At 44.5% G+C, this 19,638-nt stretch overlaps 1 protein-coding gene across 1 annotated transcript; it reads right to left on the bottom strand.

Moving 5' to 3' along the window:
• Window positions 1-5,802: 5,802 nt before the first annotated feature.
• On the bottom strand, window positions 5,803-18,743 carry COX18 (cytochrome c oxidase assembly factor COX18). The gene is made up of 6 exons (XM_028702762.2): window positions 18,378-18,743; window positions 16,354-16,454; window positions 14,798-14,961; window positions 11,124-11,245; window positions 10,115-10,222; window positions 5,803-7,766 (listed from the first exon to the last, which is right to left on the bottom strand). Exons 1-6 carry the CDS (start codon window positions 18,726-18,728, stop codon window positions 7,596-7,598), a joined length of 1,017 nt encoding a protein of 338 aa, XP_028558595.2. The 5' UTR covers window positions 18,729-18,743; the 3' UTR covers window positions 5,803-7,595.
• Window positions 18,744-19,638: the final 895 nt, after the last annotated feature.

The following is a 19,638-nucleotide window of genomic DNA, read 5'->3' as shown; positions in this document are numbered from 1 at the left end:
CTATTTTTGAGTAAATTGGAGAATTTCAGATTTTTGCTGAAATTGTGACCCCGGGGCTTACAAATTTTTTTCCCCAAAGGTAAAGTTGTCGAGGGCTGATTTCATTTCCTATGATAAAAAGGCTTCTGTTTCCACCGCCAAACCTTTCAGGGGAGAATTTGCAACAGTTTGGAACCATTTTTGAGTGAATAGGAGAATTTCAGATTTTTGCTGAAATTGTGACCCCGGGGCTTAGAAATTTTTTTTTTCACAGGTTTTGTCTTCGAGGGCTGATTTCATTTCCTATGATAAAAAGGCTTTTGTTTACACCACCAAACCTTTCAGGGGAAAATTTGCAACAGTTTAGCTCCATTTTTGAGTGAATTGGAGAATTTCAGATTTTTGCTGAAATTGTGACCCCGGGGCTTAGAAATATTTTCTCCAAAGGTTTTGTCTTCGAGGGCTGATTTCATTTCCTATGATAAAAAGCCTTCTGTTTCCACCGCCAAACCTTTCAGGGGAGAATTTGCAACAGTTTTGCACCATTTTTGAGTGAACTGGAGAATTTCAGATTTTTGCTGAAATTGTGACCCCGGAGCTTAGAATTTTTTTTTTCACAGGTTAAGTTGTCGAGGGCTGATTTCATTTCCTATAATAAAAAGCCTTCTGTTTCCACCGCCAAACCTTTCAGGGGAGAATTTGCAACAGTTTGGCACCATTTTTGATAGAATTGGAGAATTTCAGATTTTTGCTGAAATTGTGACCCCGGGGCTTAGAATTTTTTTTTCCCACAGGTTTTGTCTTCGAGGGCTGATTTCATTTCCTATGATAAATGGCCTCTGTTTCCACCGCCAAACCATTCAGAGGAGAATTTGCAACAGTTTGGCACCATTTTTGAGTGAACTGGAGAATTTCAGATTTCTGCTGAAATTGTGACCCCGGAGCTTAGAATTTTTTTTTTTTCACTGATAAAGTTGTCGAGGGCTGATTTCATTTCCTATAATAAAAAGCCTTCTGTTTCCACCGCCAAACCTTTCAGGGGAGAATTTGCAACAGTTTCGGACCATTTTTGAGAGAATTGGAGAATTTCAGAATTTTGCTGAAATTGTCACCCCGGGGCTTACAATTTTTTTTTTACAGGTTTTGTCTTCGAGGGCTGATTTCATTTCCTATGATAAACAGCCTCTGTTTCCACCGCCAAACCATTCAGAGGAGAATTTGCAACAGTTTGGCACAATTTTTGAGTGAACTGGAGAATTTCAGATTTCTGCTGAAATTGTGACCCCGGAGCTTAGAATTTTTTTTTTTTTCACAGATAAAGTTGTCGAGGGCTGATTTCATTTCCTATAATAAAAAGCCTTCTGTTTCCACCACCAAACCTTTCAGGGGAGAATTTGCAACAGTTTGGAACCATTTTTGAGTGAACTGGAGAATTTCAGATTTTTGCTGAAATTGTGACCCCGGGGCTTACAATTTTTTTTTCCAAAGGTAAAGTTGTCGAGGGCTGATTTCATTTCCTATTATAAAAAGCCTTCTCTGTCCACCGCCAAACCTTTCAGGGGAGAATTTGCAACAGCTTGGCACCATTTTTGAGTGAACTGGAGAATTTCAGATTTCTGCTGAAATTGTGACCCCGGGGCTTAGAATTTTTTTTTTTCACAGGTAAAGTTGTCGAGGGCTGATTTCATTTCCTATGCTAAAAAGCCTTCTGTTTCCACCGCCAAACCTTTCAGGGGAAAATTGGCAACAGCTTGGCACCATTTTTGAGTGAATTGGAGAATTTCAGATTTTTGCTGAACTTGTGACCCCGGGGCTTACAAATTTTTTTTTTCACAGGTAAAGTTGTCGAGGGCTGATTTCATTTCCTATGATAAAAAGCCTTCTGTTTCCACCGCCAAACCTTTCAGGGGAGAATTTGCAACAGTTTGGCACAATTTTTGAGTGAATTGGAGAATTTCAGATTTTTGCTGAAATTGTGACCCCAGGGCTTAGAAATTTTTTTTTTCACAGATTTTGTCTTCGAGGGCTGATTTCATTTCCTTTGACAAAAAGGCTTCTGTTTCCACCGCCAAACCTTTCAGGGGAGAATTTGCAACAGTTTGGCACCATTTTTGAGAGAATGGGAGAATTTCAGATTTTTGCTGAAATTGTGACCCCGGGGTTTAGAAAAAAAATTTTCCACAGGTTTTGTCTTCGAGGGCTGATTTTATTTCCTATGATAAAAAGCCTTCTGTTTCCACCGCCAAACCTTTCAGGGGAGAATTTGCAACAGTTTGGCACCATTTTTGAGTGAACTTGAGAATTTCAGATTTTTGCTGAAATTGTGACCCCGGGGCTTAGAAAAATATTTTTCCAGAGGTTTTGTCTTCGAGGGCTGATTTCATTTCCTATGTTTCAGGGGAGCATTTGCATGCAGTTGGCACCATTTTTGAGTGAATTGCCAAAAGTCAAATTTTTTCTGAAATTGTGACCCCGGGGCTTAGGGATTTTTTCCAAAAAAAAATTCGGCTTTTAAGTTGCTGAGGGCTGATTTCTTTTCCTGTGATAAAAAGCCTTCTGTTTCGACCGCCAAACCTTTCAGGGGAGCATTTGCAAGCAGTTGGCACCATTTTTGAGTGAATTGCCAAAAGTCAGATTTTTGCGGAAATTGTGACCCCGGGGCTTAGGGATTTTTTCCAAAAAAAAAAATTTCGCCCGTTAAGTTGCTGAGGGCTGATTTCTTTTCCTGTGATGAAAAGTCTTCTGTTTCGACTGCCAAATCTTTCAGGGATCATTTGCAAGCAGTTGGCACCATTTTTGAGTGAATTGCCAAAAGTCAGATTTTTGCTGAAATTGTGACCTTGGGGCTTTGGGATTTTTTCCAAAAAAAAATTTCGCCGGTTAAGTTGCTGAGGGCTGATTTCTTTTCCTGTGATAAAAAGCCTTCTGTTTCGACTGCCAAAGCTTTCAGGAGAGCATTTGCAAGCAGTTGGCACCATTTCAGAGTGAATTGCCAAAAGTCAGATTTTTCCTGAAATTGTGACCCCAGGGCTTAGGGATTTTTTGCCAAAAAAAATTTTCGTCGGTTAAGTTGCTGAGGGCTGATTTCTTTTCCTGTGATAAAAAGCCTTCTTTTTCGACTGCCAAACCTTTCAGCGGAGCATTTGCAAGTGTTTGGCACCATTTTTGAGTGAATTGCCAAAAGTCAGATTTTTGCTGAAATTGTGACCCCGGGGCTTAGGGATTTTTTCCACAAAAAAAAAATTTCGCCCGTTAAGTTGCTGAGGGCTGATTTCTTTTCCTGTGATAAAAAGCCTTCTGTTTCGACTGCCAAATCTTTCAGGGGAGCATTTGCAAGCAGTTGGCACCATTGTTGAGTGAATTGCCAAAAGTCAGATTTTTGCTGAAATTGTGACCCCGGGGCTTAGGGATTTTTTCCAAAAAAAAAAAAAAATTGGCGGTTAAGTTGCTGAGGGCTGATTTCTTTTCCTGTGATAAAAAGCCTTCTGTTTCGACCGCCAAACATTTCAGGGGAGCATTTGCAAGCAGTTGGCACCATTTCAGAGTGAATTGCCAAAAGTCAGATTTTTCCTGAAATTGTGACCCCGGGGCTTAGGGATTTTTTCCAAAAAAAATTTTTCCCCGGTTAAGTTGCTGAGTGCTGATTTCTTTTCCTGTGATAAAAAGCCTTTTGTTTTGACCGCCAAACATTTTAGGGGAGCATTTGCAAGCAGTTGGCACCATTTCAGAGTGAATTGCCAAAAGTCAGATTTTTCCTGAAATTGTGACCCCAGGGCTTAGGGATTTTTTGCCAAAAAAAATTTTCGTCGGTTAAGTTGCTGAGGGCTGATTTCTTTTCCTGTGATAAAAAGCCTTCTTTTTCGACTGCCAAACCTTTCAGCGGAGCATTTGCAAGCAGTTGGCACCATTTTTGAGTGAATTGCCAAAAGTCAGATTTTTGCTGAAATTGTGACCCCAGGGCTTAGGGATTTTTTCAAAAAAATAAATTCGCCGGTTAAGTTGCTGAGGGCTGATTTCTTTTCCTGTGATAAAAAGCCTTCTGTTGCGACTGCCAAACCTTTCAGTGGAGCATTTGCAAGTGTTTGGCACCAATTTTGAGTGAATTGCCAAAAGTCAGATTTTTGCTGAAATTGTGACCCCGGGGCTTAGGGTTTTTTTGCCCAAAAAAAATTTCGCCGGTTAAGTTGCTGAGGGCTGATTTCTTTTCCTGTGATAAAACGCCTTCTGTTTCGACTGCCAAAGCTTTCAGAGGAGCATTTGCAAGCAGTTGGCACCATTTTTGAGTGAATTGCCAAAAGTCAGATTTTTGCTGAAATTGTGACCCCGGGGCTTAGGGATTTTTTGCCAAAAAAAATTTTCGTCGGTTAAGTTGCTGAGGGCTGATTTCTTTTCCTGTGATAAAAAGCCTTCTTTTTCGACTGCCAAACCTTTCAGCGGAGCATTTGCAAGTGTTTGGCACCATTTTTGAGTGAATTGCCAAAAGTCAGATTTTTGCTGAAATTGTGACCCCAGGGCTTAGGGATTTTTTCCAAAAAAAAAAATTTTCGCCCATTAAGTTGCTGAGGGCTGATTTCTTTTCCTGTGATAAAAAGCCTTCTGTTTCGACTGCCAAATCTTTCAGGGGAGCATTTGCAAGCAGTTGGCACCATTTTTGAGTGAATTGCCAAAAGTCAGATTTTTGCTGAAATTGTGACCCCGGGGCTTAGGGATTTTTTCAAAAAAAAAATTTTCCCCGGTTAAGTTGCTGAGTGCTGATTTCTTTTCCTGTGATAAAAAGCCTCCTGTTTCGACTGCCAAACCTTTCAGGGGAGCATTTGCAAGTGAGTTGGCAACATTTTTGAGTGAATTGCCAACAGTCAGATTTTTGCCGAAATTGTGACCCCGGGGCTTAGGGATTTTTTCAAAAAAAAAAAATTCGCCCGTTAAGTTGCTGAGGGCTGATTTCTTTTCCTGTGATAAAAAGCCTTCTGATTCGACCGCCAAACCATTCAGGGTAGCATTTGCAAGTGTTTGGCACCATTTTTGAGTGAATTGCCAAAAGTCAGATTTTTGCTCAGATTGTGACCCCGGGGCTTAGGGATTTTTTGCCAAAAAAAATTTTCGCCGGTTAAGTTGCTGAGGGCTGATTTCTTTTCCTGTGATAAAACGCCTTCTGTTTCGACTGCCAAAGCTTTCAGGGGAGCATTTGCAAGCAGTTGGCACCATTTTTGAGTGAATTGCCAAAAGTCAGATTTTTGCTGAAATTGTGACCCTGGGGCTTAGGGATTTTTTCCAAAAAAAAATTTTGGCCGGTTAAGTTGCTGAGGGCTGATTCCTTTTCCTGTGATAAAAAGCCTTCTGTTTCGACTACCAAACCATTCAGCGGAGCATTTGCAAGCAGTTGGCACCATTTTTGAGTGAATTGCCAAAAGTCAGATTTTTGCTCAAATTGTGACCCCCGGGGCTTAGGGGTTTTTTAAAAAAAAAAAATATTTCGCCGGTTAAGTTGCTGAGGGCTGATTTCTTTTCCTGTGATAAAAAGCCTTCTGTTTCGACTGCCAAAGCTTTCAGGGGAGCATTTGCAAGTGTTTGGCACCACTTTTGAGTGAATTGCCAAAAGTCAGATTTTTGCTGAAATTGTGACCCCGGAGCTTAGGGAATTTTTCAAAAAAAGTTTTTCCGCCGGTTAAGTTCCTGAGGGCTGATTTCTTTTCCTGTGATAAAAAGCCTTCTGTTTCGACTGCCAAAGCTTTCAGGGGAGCATTAGCAAGTGTTTGGCACCACTTTTGAGTGAATTGCCAAAAGTCAGATTTTTGCTGAAATTGTGACCCCAGGGCTTAGGGATGTTTTAAACATTTTTTTTTATTGGATTTTCAAATTATAACAACAAATTTTCCACAAATCTTAACTGAACAATTTATACATCCATTATTTCTCCCCTCCACCCTGTTTGGCTTCCCCCGTATTTCCGTATTGACTTATTAAACATATTCTATACCCTGCTGATTTTACCTATTATATAGTTGTGAAAGTTTAGTCAAAACCTGCCAATGGGTCCAAATCTTTATACTGTCTTTTTATATAGTTTATAACTGGTTCCCATTCCTTTTTGAAATCAATATTTTTCTCTCTCATGTATCCTGTCAGCTTAGCCAGTTCCGCGTAGTCCATAAGTTTGGCTTGCCATTCTTCCTTTGTTGGCGTTTTCTGTTTCCCATACTTGTGCTAATAAAATTATTGCTGCTGTTGTCGCATACATAAACAATCTCCAATTTCCCTCTCTTATATCATGATCTAAAATTCTGAGCAGGAAAGATTCTGGTTTTTTAACAAAGGTTTCTTTCAACTCATTATATATCATTTCCCAATATTCTTTAACCTTCTTGCATTCCCACCATGCATGAAAGCTCCAACATATCTTAAATCCTGTTTTATACATTATTGGGGGGGGGGCTGCATTTGATCCTACCCTTGATATCTTGTGTATCAGACATTTTTTATTAATAAGAGTACAAGAGGAAATATTTTTTGTTTATTCCAATTCATCATAATTGCATCATGAGATAATATTAGGTGGTCTTGCTTATTTAGAGACCACCCTAAAGGAATTATGGCTAGGAGGCACTGTGATCGCTAGTGAAGAGACATTCTCAGCCTGGTTCTAAGGATGGATGTGAATGTCGTTCTGTCCGGGGGTTTTTCAATGAACTGACTTAATTCACATCTCTCCATCTAATATATGGATTGCAACATAATTGTTCTTCAGATTCTGTACATCCCCAAATTCTGCAGTACACCTCTCATCTCAAAAAGCGATTTGAAAAAGATTAAAGATGGGTGTTTTGGGGATACATAGAGATGCATACACTGTGATAAAATAGGTATTTAAATATGTATATATGTAAACAACAAACTTAAGTATGCATCTAATCATGAATTTCAGCACAGTGGTACCTCAGGTTACAGACGCTTCAGATTACAGACTCCGCTAACCCAGAAATAATACCTCAGGTTAAGAACTTTGTTTCAGGATGAGAACAGAAATGGCGCGGTGGCAGCAGGAGGCCCATTAGCTAAAGTGGTACCTCAGGTTAAGAACAGTTTCAGGTTAAGAATGGACCTCCAGAACGAATTAAGTTCTTAACCCAAGGTACCACTGTATAGCATTTGTTAAAATGCAAATTAATACAAAAAGAGGGACTTGCAGAAATCCAATACAATCTGAAAGCATGCACAATGTTTTAGAACAGGCATCCCCAACCTTCAGCCCTCCAGATGTTTTGGACTACAATTCCCATCATCCCTGACCACTGGTCCTGTTAGCTAAGGATGATGGGAGTTGTAGTCCAAAAACAGCTGGAGGGCCGCAGGTTGGGGGTGCCTGTTTTAGAAGCTGAACAAAATGTACAGATGAAATTATTACTGGTAGTGGTGAAGGATCGACACATTTCCCCACTCTGCCAACATATTAGCCACAAGGCCTCCCAACGTAACGACATGTACTCTTTTTATTAGGAAAATAAATACGGTGTCACAATTCTCATCAGTCCAATGGAGCCACATTAAATAAGTCTTTTATAGCAGAGCACAGCTCAATTCCAAATCTAAACATAGCACAGGTCTTCTGAAAGAGTGTTTCACTTTGGGAAATACTTTGCATAGATTCCAGCAGCAATATCTCTGTAAGGAGTGTCTGAATCAGACTTGGTCCGGGGTATGTGGCAGAGTCGACGGAAAGCAGGAGAACGAAGCAGGAGGTTGTGCGAAAGGCCCATGAAACTCGAGGAGACCCAGTACAAAGCCATTGCCTGAAACCAGAGAGGAAAGAAGCATTACTTTCAACAAAGCCAGGATGCTGAAAAAGTATCGCAACCACCCAAGAGGACGGACGCTATCTTTCGTTTTTAGGAATATCAAATACAGCGGCACCTTGGTTCCCAAAGGCCGAAAAATAAGTGTGTGTTCTGGTTTTCAAGCGTTTTTCAGAAGCCGAACGTCCGATGCGTTGTTTCTGGTCCGCCTGCACCAATCAGAAGCTGCGCCTTGGTTTTCGAACATTTCAGAAGTCAAACAAACTTCTGGAATGGACTAAGTTTGGAGCTATTTATTTTGCGTTTTTGTTTTTGAGGCTTTTTCGGTTGTTTTTGTGATGGTGTGGAACCCAGTTCAGCTACTGATTGAATGTGTGACTGAGGAAATGGATAAAAGCCCCCCATTCAAATAATGACTATCATCAGTGCAGCTAAGGGGGGAAAAAGAATTTTAATTTTCATCATCTACAATACTGTCTTATTTATTTTAGAGTACAGTACATTGATTATTGCTTTCATTTTATGGATCAATGGTCTCATTACATAGTAAAATCCATGTTAAATTGCTGTTTTAGGGGTTGTTTTTAAAAGTCAGGAACGGATTAATCCGTTTTGCATTACTTTCTATGGGAAAGCGTGCCTTGGTTTTGGAACGCTTTGGTTTTGGAACGGACTTCTGGACTGGATTAAGTTTGAGAACCAAGGTACCGCTATATGTGGAAAACTTGATGGGATACATTTCGGCCCACCTTTCTCCAAAAAGCTCAGGGTGACAAAGCGCTCTCAGTCCCCTATTTTATCCTCCTCCTAACAACCCCCTGAGGTACATTAGGGTGAAAGATGGTCCAATCACCAAGGCCGAGGGGAATTTGAACCCAGGCCTCACTCCAGCCACAAAATTTGGCTCTTCCAAATTTATGAAGCCGTCTTAAAAACTGGAGCATCTTAGAAGCAATATTCTACCCAGCTTCAGCAGGAGTTAACATAGCAGGGGTCAGCAAACGTTTTCAGCAGGGGGCCAGTCCACTGTCCCTCAGACTTTGTGGGGGGCCGAACTATATTTTCGGGAGGAAATGAATGAATTCCTATGCCCCACAAATAACCCAGAGATGCATTTTAAATAAAAGCACATATTCCACTCATGTAAAAACACCAGGCAGGCCCCACAAATAACCCAGAGAGGGGGCCTGTACACACTGCTGGAGCATATTATTACTTCTTGAAATGAGGCCACGGCACAAAAACCATTTCCAGGCTCCAAACTGGAGAATTAGGGGTTCACTCGCAATGGGTTTCCCAAACCACCTGAGAGCCTGGAAGAAGCATTGGCCCAACTCAGTGCTGTTGTTCTAGTCAAAACAAAATTTAAAAAATCCTTCCAGTAGAACCCTAGAGACCAACTAAGTTAGTTATTGGTGTGAGCTCTTGTGTGCATGCACACTTCTTCAGATACACTGAAACAGAAGTCACCAGACCCTTATATATAGTGAGAGGGTGGGGTGGGATATTACTCAGAAGGGTGGTGGGAATGGGTGATTGGCTGATAGGTGTGGTCTGTTGATGACTGTTAAGGACTGATCACCGAAGAATTGATGCTTTTGAATTCTGGTGCTGGAGGAGACTCTTGAGAGTCCCATGGACTGCAAGAAGATCAAACCTCTCCATTCTGAAGGAAATCAGCCCTGAGTGCTCACTGGAAGGACAGATCGTGAAGCTGAGGCTCCAATACTTTGGCCACCTCATGAGAAGAGAAGACTCCCTGGAAAAGACCCTGATGTTGGGAAAGATTGAAGGCACAAGGAGAAGGGGATGACAGAGGACGAGATGGTGGACAGTGTTCTCGAAGCTACAAGCATGAGTTTGACCAAACTGCGGGAGGCAGTGGAAGACAGGAGTGCCTGGTGTGCTCTGGTCCATGGGGTCTCGAAGAGTCGGACACGACTAAATGACTAAACAACAACGACTGCAATTGGTCTTACAGGAAAAAGCAAGGGGTGAGATGGCTCAAAATAGCTTTATCATGTATAATGAGCTAAGAATCCAATGTCTCTATTCAGACCAGGTCTCTCCATGGTTTTAAGTTTGTTAATAAGTTGCAATTCAGCAACTTCTCTTTCCAGTCTATGAAATTCTTTTGCAGTAAGACAGTTACTTTGAGATCTTGTATAGAATGTCCTGGGAGACTGAAGTGCTCTCCTACTGGTTTCCCTGTCTTGTGATTCCTGATATCAGACTTATGTCCATTTATCCTTTGGTGTAGGGTTTATCCTGTTTGTCCAATACAGAGAGCTGAAGGGCACTGTTGGCATTTGAAGGCACACACAATGTTGTTCTAGGTTACTTACTGATGGTACAGTTGCAGCGATTGGAATCATAAGCACCGAGACACCTCGGAAGAAGTTAGTGCCATACCTCTGGAGCCGAGACAGTTCAGTTTTCCGCAAAGCAAAAATCTGGAGAGACAAATTTCACTTGTAAGAAATTTGGGGAACAAAATGTCAGCCGGAGCGTCGAGGAGGCAAATATGCAACTCAGGAACTGGTGCGTACAGGTCAACGCAAGTTATTATCTACGGTTTAAAGTCCTTCCCAGGTTTAAAGCGTGAGAACTCCCAATGTGGCCAGAAATCTGCTTTATCTATCAAGCTTCTCACCTCCTTTAAAAACTGTATCTAACGGTCGAAAGACAATGTTAACTGGAACGGTTTTTGTTTTTAAGAAGTATAGCCCTGCTATTCCAAAGCAGAAATTAAATGCCATTACATTTGTTTATCTGTCTCTGCTGACAAACTGCTGGTCTATTTTATTTGTTCTCAAACGCCTTGGTACTCAAACATCTTGGACCCCAAACAATGCAAACCCAGAAGTTAAGTGTTCCAGTTTGTGAACTTTTTTCAGAAGCCAAACGTGCTCCGTTTTGAGTGTTACACTTCCGTTTTGAGTGTTACACTAAGGCCTATCTGTTTTTGCTATTTAATTTGTGTTTTTGTTGCTTTTATGTTTTGTTTCTGTGACTGTGTGGAACCCAATTCAGCTATTGATTGATTGATTGATTTTGTGACTGAAGTACATTGTTTATTGCTTTCATTTTATGGATCAATGGTCTCGTTAGATAGTAAAAATCATGTTAAATTGCTGTTTTAGGGGTTGCTTTTAAAAGTCTGGAACAGATTAATCCATTTTGCATTACTTGCTATGGGAAAGCGCGCCTTGGTTTTGGAACGCTTTGGTTTTGGAACGGACTTCTGGAACGGATTAAGTTTGAGAACCAAGGTACCACTGCAGAGTAAATTGCAAGTCGGCCAAATAGCTGTAGATGTGATTTGATGGCGGTCCCAGAGTCAGCCTTCCATACCTCCACTATCAGCAGATTGAGGAGTCCAAGAGTGATTGGCAGAATCCAAGTTGAGTCAGGTACAGTGAGGTCCGGAAACCAGAGGATCCCTCCTGTGGAAAGTTGCTCTTGAATTAAGAACCCTGTTGAAAAACCACACACATGGTTGGCGCATTTTGTTACCTTAAACATCCATCACTTTAGCGGATGGATGTGAAAAGGATCTAGGAGTCTTGGTTGACCACAAACTTGACATGAGCCAACAGTGTGACGCGGCAGCTAAAAAAGCCACTGCAATTCTGGGCTGCATCAATAGGAGTATAGCATCTAGATCAAGGGAAGTAATAGTGCCACTGTATTCTGCTCTGGTCAGACCTCACCTGGAGTACTGTGTCCAGTTCTGGGCACCACAGTTCAAGAAGGACACTGACAAACTGGAGCGTGTCCAGAGGAGGGCAACCAAAATGGTCAAAGGCCTGGAAACGATGCCTTATGAGGAACGGCTAAGGGAGCTGGGCATGTTTAGCCTGGAGAAGAGAAGGTTAAGGGGTGATATGATAGCCATGTTCAAATATATAAAAGGATGTCACATAGAGGAGGGAGAAAGGTTGTTTTCTGCTGCTCCAGAGAAGCGGACACGGAGCAATGGATCCAAACTACAAGAAAGAAGATTCCACCTAAACATTAGGAAGAACTTCCTGACAGTAAGAGCTGTTCGACAGTGGAATTTGCTGCCAAGGAGTGTGGTGGAGTCTCCTTCTTTGGAGGTCTTTAAGCAGAGGCTTGACAACCATATGTCGGGAGTGCTCTGATGGTGTTTCCTGCTTGGCAGGGGGTTGGACTCGATGGCCCTTGTGGTCTATTCCAACTCTGTGATTCTATGATTAGGTTGAGGGCAGACAAGGCTGAATCCAGACAAGAAAACATTGTTGGCAGATCTTGGATAAATGACCGAAAACTTCTGGAACGTAACCTTTCTCCTCCTCCGTGATTCAGATTAGCAATCGCTAGACCCATCCCTGCAGCTGGAAAGTCAAGCTGGCAGCCGTAGCTAAGGAGTCCTTTCAACAGTTTATGCTGTTCAACAGCTAACCAAGTGCGGAAAAGGAGATGCATTCAGTTAAGGGACCAACTCCCTTCTCTTGCAGGGGCCCAATTAGTGCCATTGCCTTCCGTTAAGAGTTTGGGTATAATCCTTGATGCCTCCCTTTCAATGGAGACACAGGTTACAGCAACAGCCAAGGCGACATTTTTCCACCTTTGCCGCATCAAGCAGTTGGTCCCTTACCTTTCCTGCCGCGACCTGGCCACAGTGATCCATGCGACGGTCACCTCCAGGCTTGACTACTGTAATTCGCTCTACGCGGGGCTGCCCTTGAAGCTGTCCCAGAAACTCCAGCGGGTGCAGAATGCTGCAGCGAGGCTCCTCACGGGGTCTCTGCCATGGGAGCATATTCACCCAGTGCCATACCAGCTGCACTGGCTCCCGGTGGAGTACAGGGTCAGATTTAAGGTGCTGCTTTTGACCTTTAAAGCCCTTCACGGCCTAGGACCCTTGTACCTACGGGACCGCCTCTCCTGGTATGCCCCACGGAGGACCTTAAAGTCCATAAATAGCAACACCCTAGAGGTCCCGGGCCCTAAGGAAGTCAGACTAGCCTCAACCAGAGCCAGGGCCTTCTCAACACTGGCTCCGGCCTGGTGGAACGCTCTGCCTCATGAGACCAGGGCCCTGCAGGATCTTATTTCTTTCCGCAGGGCCTGTGAGACAGAGTTGTTCCACCTGGCCTTTGGCTTAGAATCAATTTGATTCCCTCCCCCCCTTTCTTTTTTCCTTTCTCCTCCTGTAATGAGGCTGCATTTTAATGTTTTGATTATTTGAATGTATTTTAATCTTGTTTTTTAAGTTGTATTTCAATCAACTTGTTTTTATTATTGGTGGTTAGCCGCCCTGAGCCCGGTCTTGGCTGGGGAGGGCGGGGTATAAATAAAAATTATTATTATTATTATTATTATTATTATTAAGCCAAGGGATGAGAAATAGGGTTTGGGGAAACAGCGTACAGTGGAACCTCTACTCACGACCACAATCCGTTCCAGAGGCCCGTCCTTATGGCGAAATGGATTGCTGGTAGAAGCATCATTGTGCGCAGGCACATTTAGCGGCAGCCGCTTCTGCACATGCGTAAATCGCAGCAAACCCGGTGTTTACTTCTGGGTTTGCTGCGGTTGCAACTTGGAACAGGCCTAAGTAGAGCAGGATGTAAGTAGAGGTTCTACGGTACATTTTATATTGGACGTTGCTGCCCACACACTTCTACCACGCTTGTTGCTGGTGTGGTGGCTCCTCTGTAAAACCGCTTTAAACAGCCTAGAGCAGAGTTCCTTCCTTGCGGCAAGAGACTACGAGACTTGTACAAAATACTCAGTCAAGAGTTACTTTATTTCTTGGCTGGTTCACAAGCATTTTAGTGGCGACTATATACAAAACTGAAGGGACGCGGGTGGCGCTGTGGGTAAAAGCCTCAGCGCCTAGGGCTTGCCGATCGAAAGGTCGGCGGTTCGAATCCCCGCGGCAGGGTGCGCTCCCGTCGTTCGGTCCCAGCGCCTGCCAACCTAGCAGTTCGAAAGCACCTTCGGGTGCAAGTAGATAAATAGGGACCGCTTACCAGCAGGAAGGTAAACGGCATTCCGTGTGCTGCGCTGGCTCGCCAGATGCAGCTTGTCACGCTGGCCACGTGACCTGGAAGTGTCTCCGGACAGCGCTGGCCCCCGGCCTCTAGAGTGAGATGGGCGCACAACCCTAGAGTCTGTCAAGACTGGCCCGTACGGGCAGGGGTACCTTTACCTTTACCTATATACAAAACTATTTACATACATCTTTCCACTACGGGGTAAACCAGGCATAGGCAAACTCTGGCCCTCCAGATGTTTGGGACTACAATTCCTATCATCCCTAGCTAACAGGATGAGTGGTCAGGGATGATGGGAATTGTAGTCCCAAACATCTGGAGGGCCAGAGTTTCCCTATGCCTGGTATATACAGGACTTGATCTCCTTCCGCAGGGCCTGTAAGACAGAGTTATTCCACCTGGCCTTCAATTTGAATTAGCCTGATCCTCTATTCCCTTTTCCCTTTCCTCTTCTATGAAGAAACCCTTTCTGGGACCCCACATTTAAATTCCTCCTTGGTCTCCTTGCTGGCCCTAGTAGCACCAACTTGGCCAGTTAGCCCTGGTGATCATTTTGATGTCTACTGACTGGTTCCCCCCCACACACAAAAACGACCCCTGGATTTTTATTGATATTGATGCTGCATTTTATGTTGCATTCTATGCTGTTTTTAAGTCACATTTTAATCAATGTTTTATATTTGCTGTTAGCTGCCCTGAGCCTGGTTTTTAAACCAGGAAGGGCGGGGTATAAATAAATTATTATTATTATTATTATTATTATTATTATTATTATTATTATTATTATTATTATTATCTCACACTGTGTGGGTACTCTTTCCTCATGCAGGGAAGTGCAACCTGCAACTTCCTCCTTTTTTCCCCCACCCCCAGCTGTAACCAATCAGCCTAGAGTGTCACTCCTAACCTTTAAAGAAAACTTCTTTAAACCTACAAGCTCATTTTCCGTTTCTTTGAAGAATGACTTCCTAACATTTCACGACACCAGTTCAAAAGCCTTACCGTCAGCAGCTGCTCTGCCGATGCTGAAGTTGCGCAAAGCCATGGAAACGAAGACCCACATTGGAATCTGAATCCATACGAGCAAGGTGGCCATCAAAGGGTGGCAGTTGTCTCGCACGTACAACTCGGAAACAATCCTTTTCAGATTCTTCTTGAAATGGAACCTGCTTGGGCAGAGGGAAGCAGAAGGGAGGGAATAACAAGGAGGTTACAGCGATCTTTATAAAGGGGTTTACTAGCATCGCTATAGAAATGCGTTAAGTGGGCAATATAAAGGAACAGAGAAGGAGTGGAAGAACGCATAGACAGGTCTGTGGGCAGTGCCGAAAGGTCAATCGCAGAACAATTGAAATTGAATTGAAATACTTTATTGTAGAGGGGACGCGGGTGGTGCTGTGGGTTAAACCACAGAACCTAGGACTTGCTGATCAGAAGGTCGGTGGTTCAAATCCCCGCGACAGGTAGAGCTCCCGTTGCTCAGTCCCTGCTCCTGCCAACCTAGCAGTTCGAAAGAACATAAAAGTGCAAGTAGATAAATAGGTACCGCTCTGGCAGGAAGGTAAACGGTGTTCCCGTGCGCTGCTCTGGTTCGCCAGAAGCGGCTTAGTCATGCTGGCCACATGACCCGGAAGCTGTACGCCAGCTCCCTCAGCCAATAAAGCGAGATGAGAGCCGCAACCTCAGAGTCGTCCGCGACTGGACCTAATGGTCAGGGGTCCCTTTACCTTATTCTCACTTGTACAACTTGTATACAGTGAGGTTACACAAGCACCCCCCACTCAGCTCTCTTAGTCTTAATTCCCCTCGTTTACTGACGCACACCAACCAAACCCAAAAGTCAGCTGCCCTGTTGTTATCTACAATACTGTCTTATTTATTTTATAGTACAGTACATTGATTATTGCTTTCATTTTATGGATCAATGGTCCATGTTGAATTGCTGTTTTAGGGGTTGTTTTTAAGTCTGGAACGGATTAATCCGTTTTGCATTACTTTCTATGGGAAAGCATGCCTTGGTCTTGGAATGGACTTCCGGAACTGATTACATTTGAGAACCAAGGTGCCACTGTATACTGCTAGGTGGCTTGCAGTAGCCACGAGCAAGAGAAATGTATTATTCAGAATACATAAAGGTAAAGGTACCCCTGCCCGTATGGGCCAGTCTTGCCAGAATCTAGGGTTGTGCGCCCATCTCACTCAAAAGGCCGAGGGCCAGCGCTGTCCGGAGACACTTCCGGGTCACGTGGCCAGCGTGACATCGCTGCTCTGGCGAGCCAGAGCCGCACACGGAAACGCCGTTTACCTTCCCGCTAGAAAGCGGTCCCTATTTATCTACTTGCACCCAGGGATGCTTTCGAACTGCTAGGTTGGCAGGCGCTGGGACCGAGCAACGGGAGCGCACCCCGCCGCAGGGATTCAAACCGCCGACCTTTTGATCGGCAAGCCCTAGGCGCTGAGGCCTTTACCCACAGCGCCACCCGCGTCCCTATTCAGAATACATACACAGAATATTATTCTAGCTGGATGAGCAGAGATACTGCTCAAAATGCTCTTACCTGGCTTCCTTTTCAGACCAACTCCGTTGTTTTGCACAAACGGAAACTTCATAGCGAAGGTGCTTGGCTAGGCTGTGGATTTCAGGCTTCAGGTTTTCCAGCTAGCTGAAAAGACACGGACGACTTAGTTATAAACCAGTTAAGTGCTTCTTTCCCCCCCAGCAGTGTCCCTTAAAGAACTCTCCCTTAGCATTAATGGTTTACTCTTGCTTACCTGCCAAAACATAGACCCAGGCACACTCGCATCAGTATAGAAATGCAGTAAGTGGGCAATATAAATACAAGTCTATCTGAGTATTGTCTATCCCATGGACTGCAAGAAGATCAAACCTTTCCATTCTGAAGGAAATCAGCCCTGAGTGCTCACTGGAAGGACAGATTCTGAAGCTGAGGCTCCAATACTTTGGCCACCTCATGAGAAGAGAAGACTCCCTGGAAAAGACCCTGATGTTGGCAAAGATGGGGGGCACAAGGAGAAGGGGGCGACAGAGGATGAGATGGTTGGACAGTGTTCTTGAAGCTACCAGCATGAGTTTGACCAAACTGCAGGAGGCAGTGGAAGACAGGAGTGCCTGGCATGCTCTAGTCCAGGGGGTCACGAAGAGTCGGACACGACTAAACGACTAAACAACAACAATTGTCTATGCTGCCCGGCAAGAGCTCTCTGGGGTTTCAGGTGGGGCTCTTTCCCAGCCATAGGTAAAGGTAAAGGGACCCCTGACCATTAGGTCCAATCGTAGCCGACTCTGGGGTTGCGGCGCTCATCTCGCTTTATTGGCCGAGGGAGCTGGCGTACAGCTTCCGGGTCATGTGGCCAGCATGATTAAGCCGCTTCTGGCAAAACCAGAGCAGCGCACGGAAACGCCGTTTACCTTCCCGCCGGAGCGGTACCTATTTATCTACTTGCACTTTGATGTGCTTTCAAACTGCTAGGTTGGCAGGAGCAGGGACCGAGCAACGGGAGCTCACCCCGTGGCGGGGATTCGAACCACCGACCTTCTGATCGGCAAGCCCTAGGCTCTGTGGTTTAGACCACAGCACCACCTGCGTCCCTCTTTCCCAGCCATACCAGGGATTAAATCTGGGGCCTTGTGCATGCAAAAATAATAATCATGCACCCTACCACTGAGTACAGCTCAGTATTTTGCTAGAAACGGTAGTATCCTCATGCATAAGTACAAGTTTGAAAGTTGCCATATAAGTGCTTAAAGACTATATAGGTAGTGAAATATCTGGATGAGCAATAGCTGAAGGGCTATGCTAAATGGTCTGGATGATGAGACATAAAATCGTAGAATTGTAGACTTGGAAGGGACCAAGAGGGTCGTCAGCAATGTGGGAATCGTTTGCCCAACGTGGGGCTTGGATTCACAACCCTGAGATTAAGAGCCTCATGCTCTACCGACTGATATATATGACATTTTCCTAGGTGTACACTAGAATTTTTATTTTATTTTCCACATGGAGTAGCCAAAACATAACCCCAATTCCAGGCCATGAGACAATCTGAGCTCCGCAGCCAAGAGCACTGATTCGTTTGACAGAGAAAGCTATCTCTTTCCCACACTTCATCCTGCATCTAGATAAAACTGTTTCCCCCTAAAAAACATATTAAATTATACGAGCTCATTTGCAAGGCGGCAGCTTTCATATATGCACTTTTAAGAAAAACTTTAAGCTAATTATAACCTAACCTAACATTTCCAAATTGGAGAGAAAAAATTATTAATCTGGTCCTTACACAAATACGCATTGAAATAACTTTTTAAGTATCATGTGCATATGGACAGGCTTAACCATTTTAAAAGCTTTACCGGACTCGAAATACTTTGCCGGATTTGTGTCATCTGATGTTTATTTAAATTTCGCGCGGACCACACCGAAACCCGCCACGGAAAGTCATGCCGTACATTACATTTTTTCCTCCCAGTTTACGCGTTCCACCCTCCCCGTGCGCCCCTTTGCTCCACACGCGCGCGCGGCAGCCCTCTGCAGATGCTCAGGAACCCTTGCGCAGAGCCCACCTTGGCGAGGACGCGGCTCTGCAGGGCGGCGAGCGGGAGGGTGACGCCGGTGCGCAGGAGGGCGCTGGCGGCGACCACGGCGGCCCACCAGGGCAGCCCGGACGCGGCCTGCAGCGCCACCAGGCTCGACTCCATCCACGCCACGGGCGCCGAGGTCGACAAAGCTTCGTACCAGGCCCAGGACGCGGAGGGCTCTCCGGGGCCACCGCCGCCGGCGCCGCCACCTCCGGGCGCGCAGAGGGCGCGCGAGGCGCCGCCGCAGCCGCGGGAAAGCAGCAGCAGCCGCGGGGCGCGCAAGGTGCGCGCGGCCGAAGCGGCAACCAGGAGCGCAGGGGAGGCGCAGGGCACCATCTTGGACACCGCGCAGCGCGTGCGCCCAGGGCGCGCGGTGGCGCTCCTCCCCGCGCTCCTCCTCCAAGCCCCGTGGTTGGAGCGCCCCAAACGGCCCGCGCGCAACCCTCGGAAGTTGCTTCCCAATTGCATGCAGTGCCGGATTTAAGTAGAAGCTAAACAAGCTATAGCTTAGGGCAAAAAAATTTAAAGGGGAAAAAAAACTGGATGGACATTTCCAAAATATAATATAAAGAACAAATAAAATAAAACCTGCAATCATAATTTCAGGTTATAGCAAGTTCCTAGAGACTAGATTATGAGTCTTTGTAAATTATGTTTCCAAAGGAAATTATGTTTCCAAAGGAAATAAAAAATCATTTTAGGTTAGAGCTTAATAATTATTTCACTATTAATATACTTCTTCTGAATTGTATTTCAGTTCAACATTTACTTTGCTGAAATACATCTTTTGTTATGTGCAAATGGCTTTAGATACCTATTAGGTCCATAAATTACCATACAGTCATACCTCAGGTTCAATGTGCTTCGGGATGAGTGTGTTCGAGTTGCACTCCGCGGCAACCCGGAAGTAACGGAGCGCATTACTTATGGGTTTCGCCACTTGCGCATGCGCAGATGCTCAAAATGACGTCACGTGCATGCGCAGAAGTGGCGAAAAGCAACACGCACGTGCACAGACGTGCCATCGCTGGTTACGTTCGCTTCTAGATGCAAACGGGGCTCCGGAATGGATCCCTTTCGCATCTAGAGGTACCACTGTACAGCATATATTCAACACAAAAAACAGCAACCATTTGTTGTTGACAAAGGACAGCTGGACATATAAAGGGCCCCGTTACCTTCAGTAGCTCAGGGCCTCATCAAACCTAAATCCGGCCCTGATTGCATCCTGAACGTGTAGAGTCGG

This window comes from Podarcis muralis, chromosome 13 (genome assembly GCF_964188315.1).
Source record: "Podarcis muralis chromosome 13, rPodMur119.hap1.1, whole genome shotgun sequence".
NCBI classification, from domain to species: Eukaryota; Metazoa; Chordata; class Lepidosauria; order Squamata; family Lacertidae; genus Podarcis; species Podarcis muralis.
The sequence above is the reverse complement of the archived record's forward strand: the minus strand, read 5'-3'. Positions and strand labels throughout refer to the sequence as shown.

What these genes read in the sequence shown, in the direction of transcription:
- COX18 (XM_028702762.2), bottom strand. Translation starts at nt 18,728, where the DNA reads ATGGTGCCCTGCGCCTCCCCTGCGCTCCTGGTTGCCGCTTCGGCCGCG. An exon ending in AGAGCCGCGTCCTCGCCAAG is followed by an intron (nt 16,455 to 18,377) that starts GTGGGCTCTGCG and finishes CTTTTCAGCTAG; the next exon opens with CTGGAAAACCTGAAGCCTGA. An exon ending in CGGCAGAGCAGCTGCTGACG is followed by an intron (nt 11,246 to 14,797) that starts GTAAGGCTTTTG and finishes GTTTTTCAACAG; the next exon opens with GGTTCTTAATTCAAGAGCAA.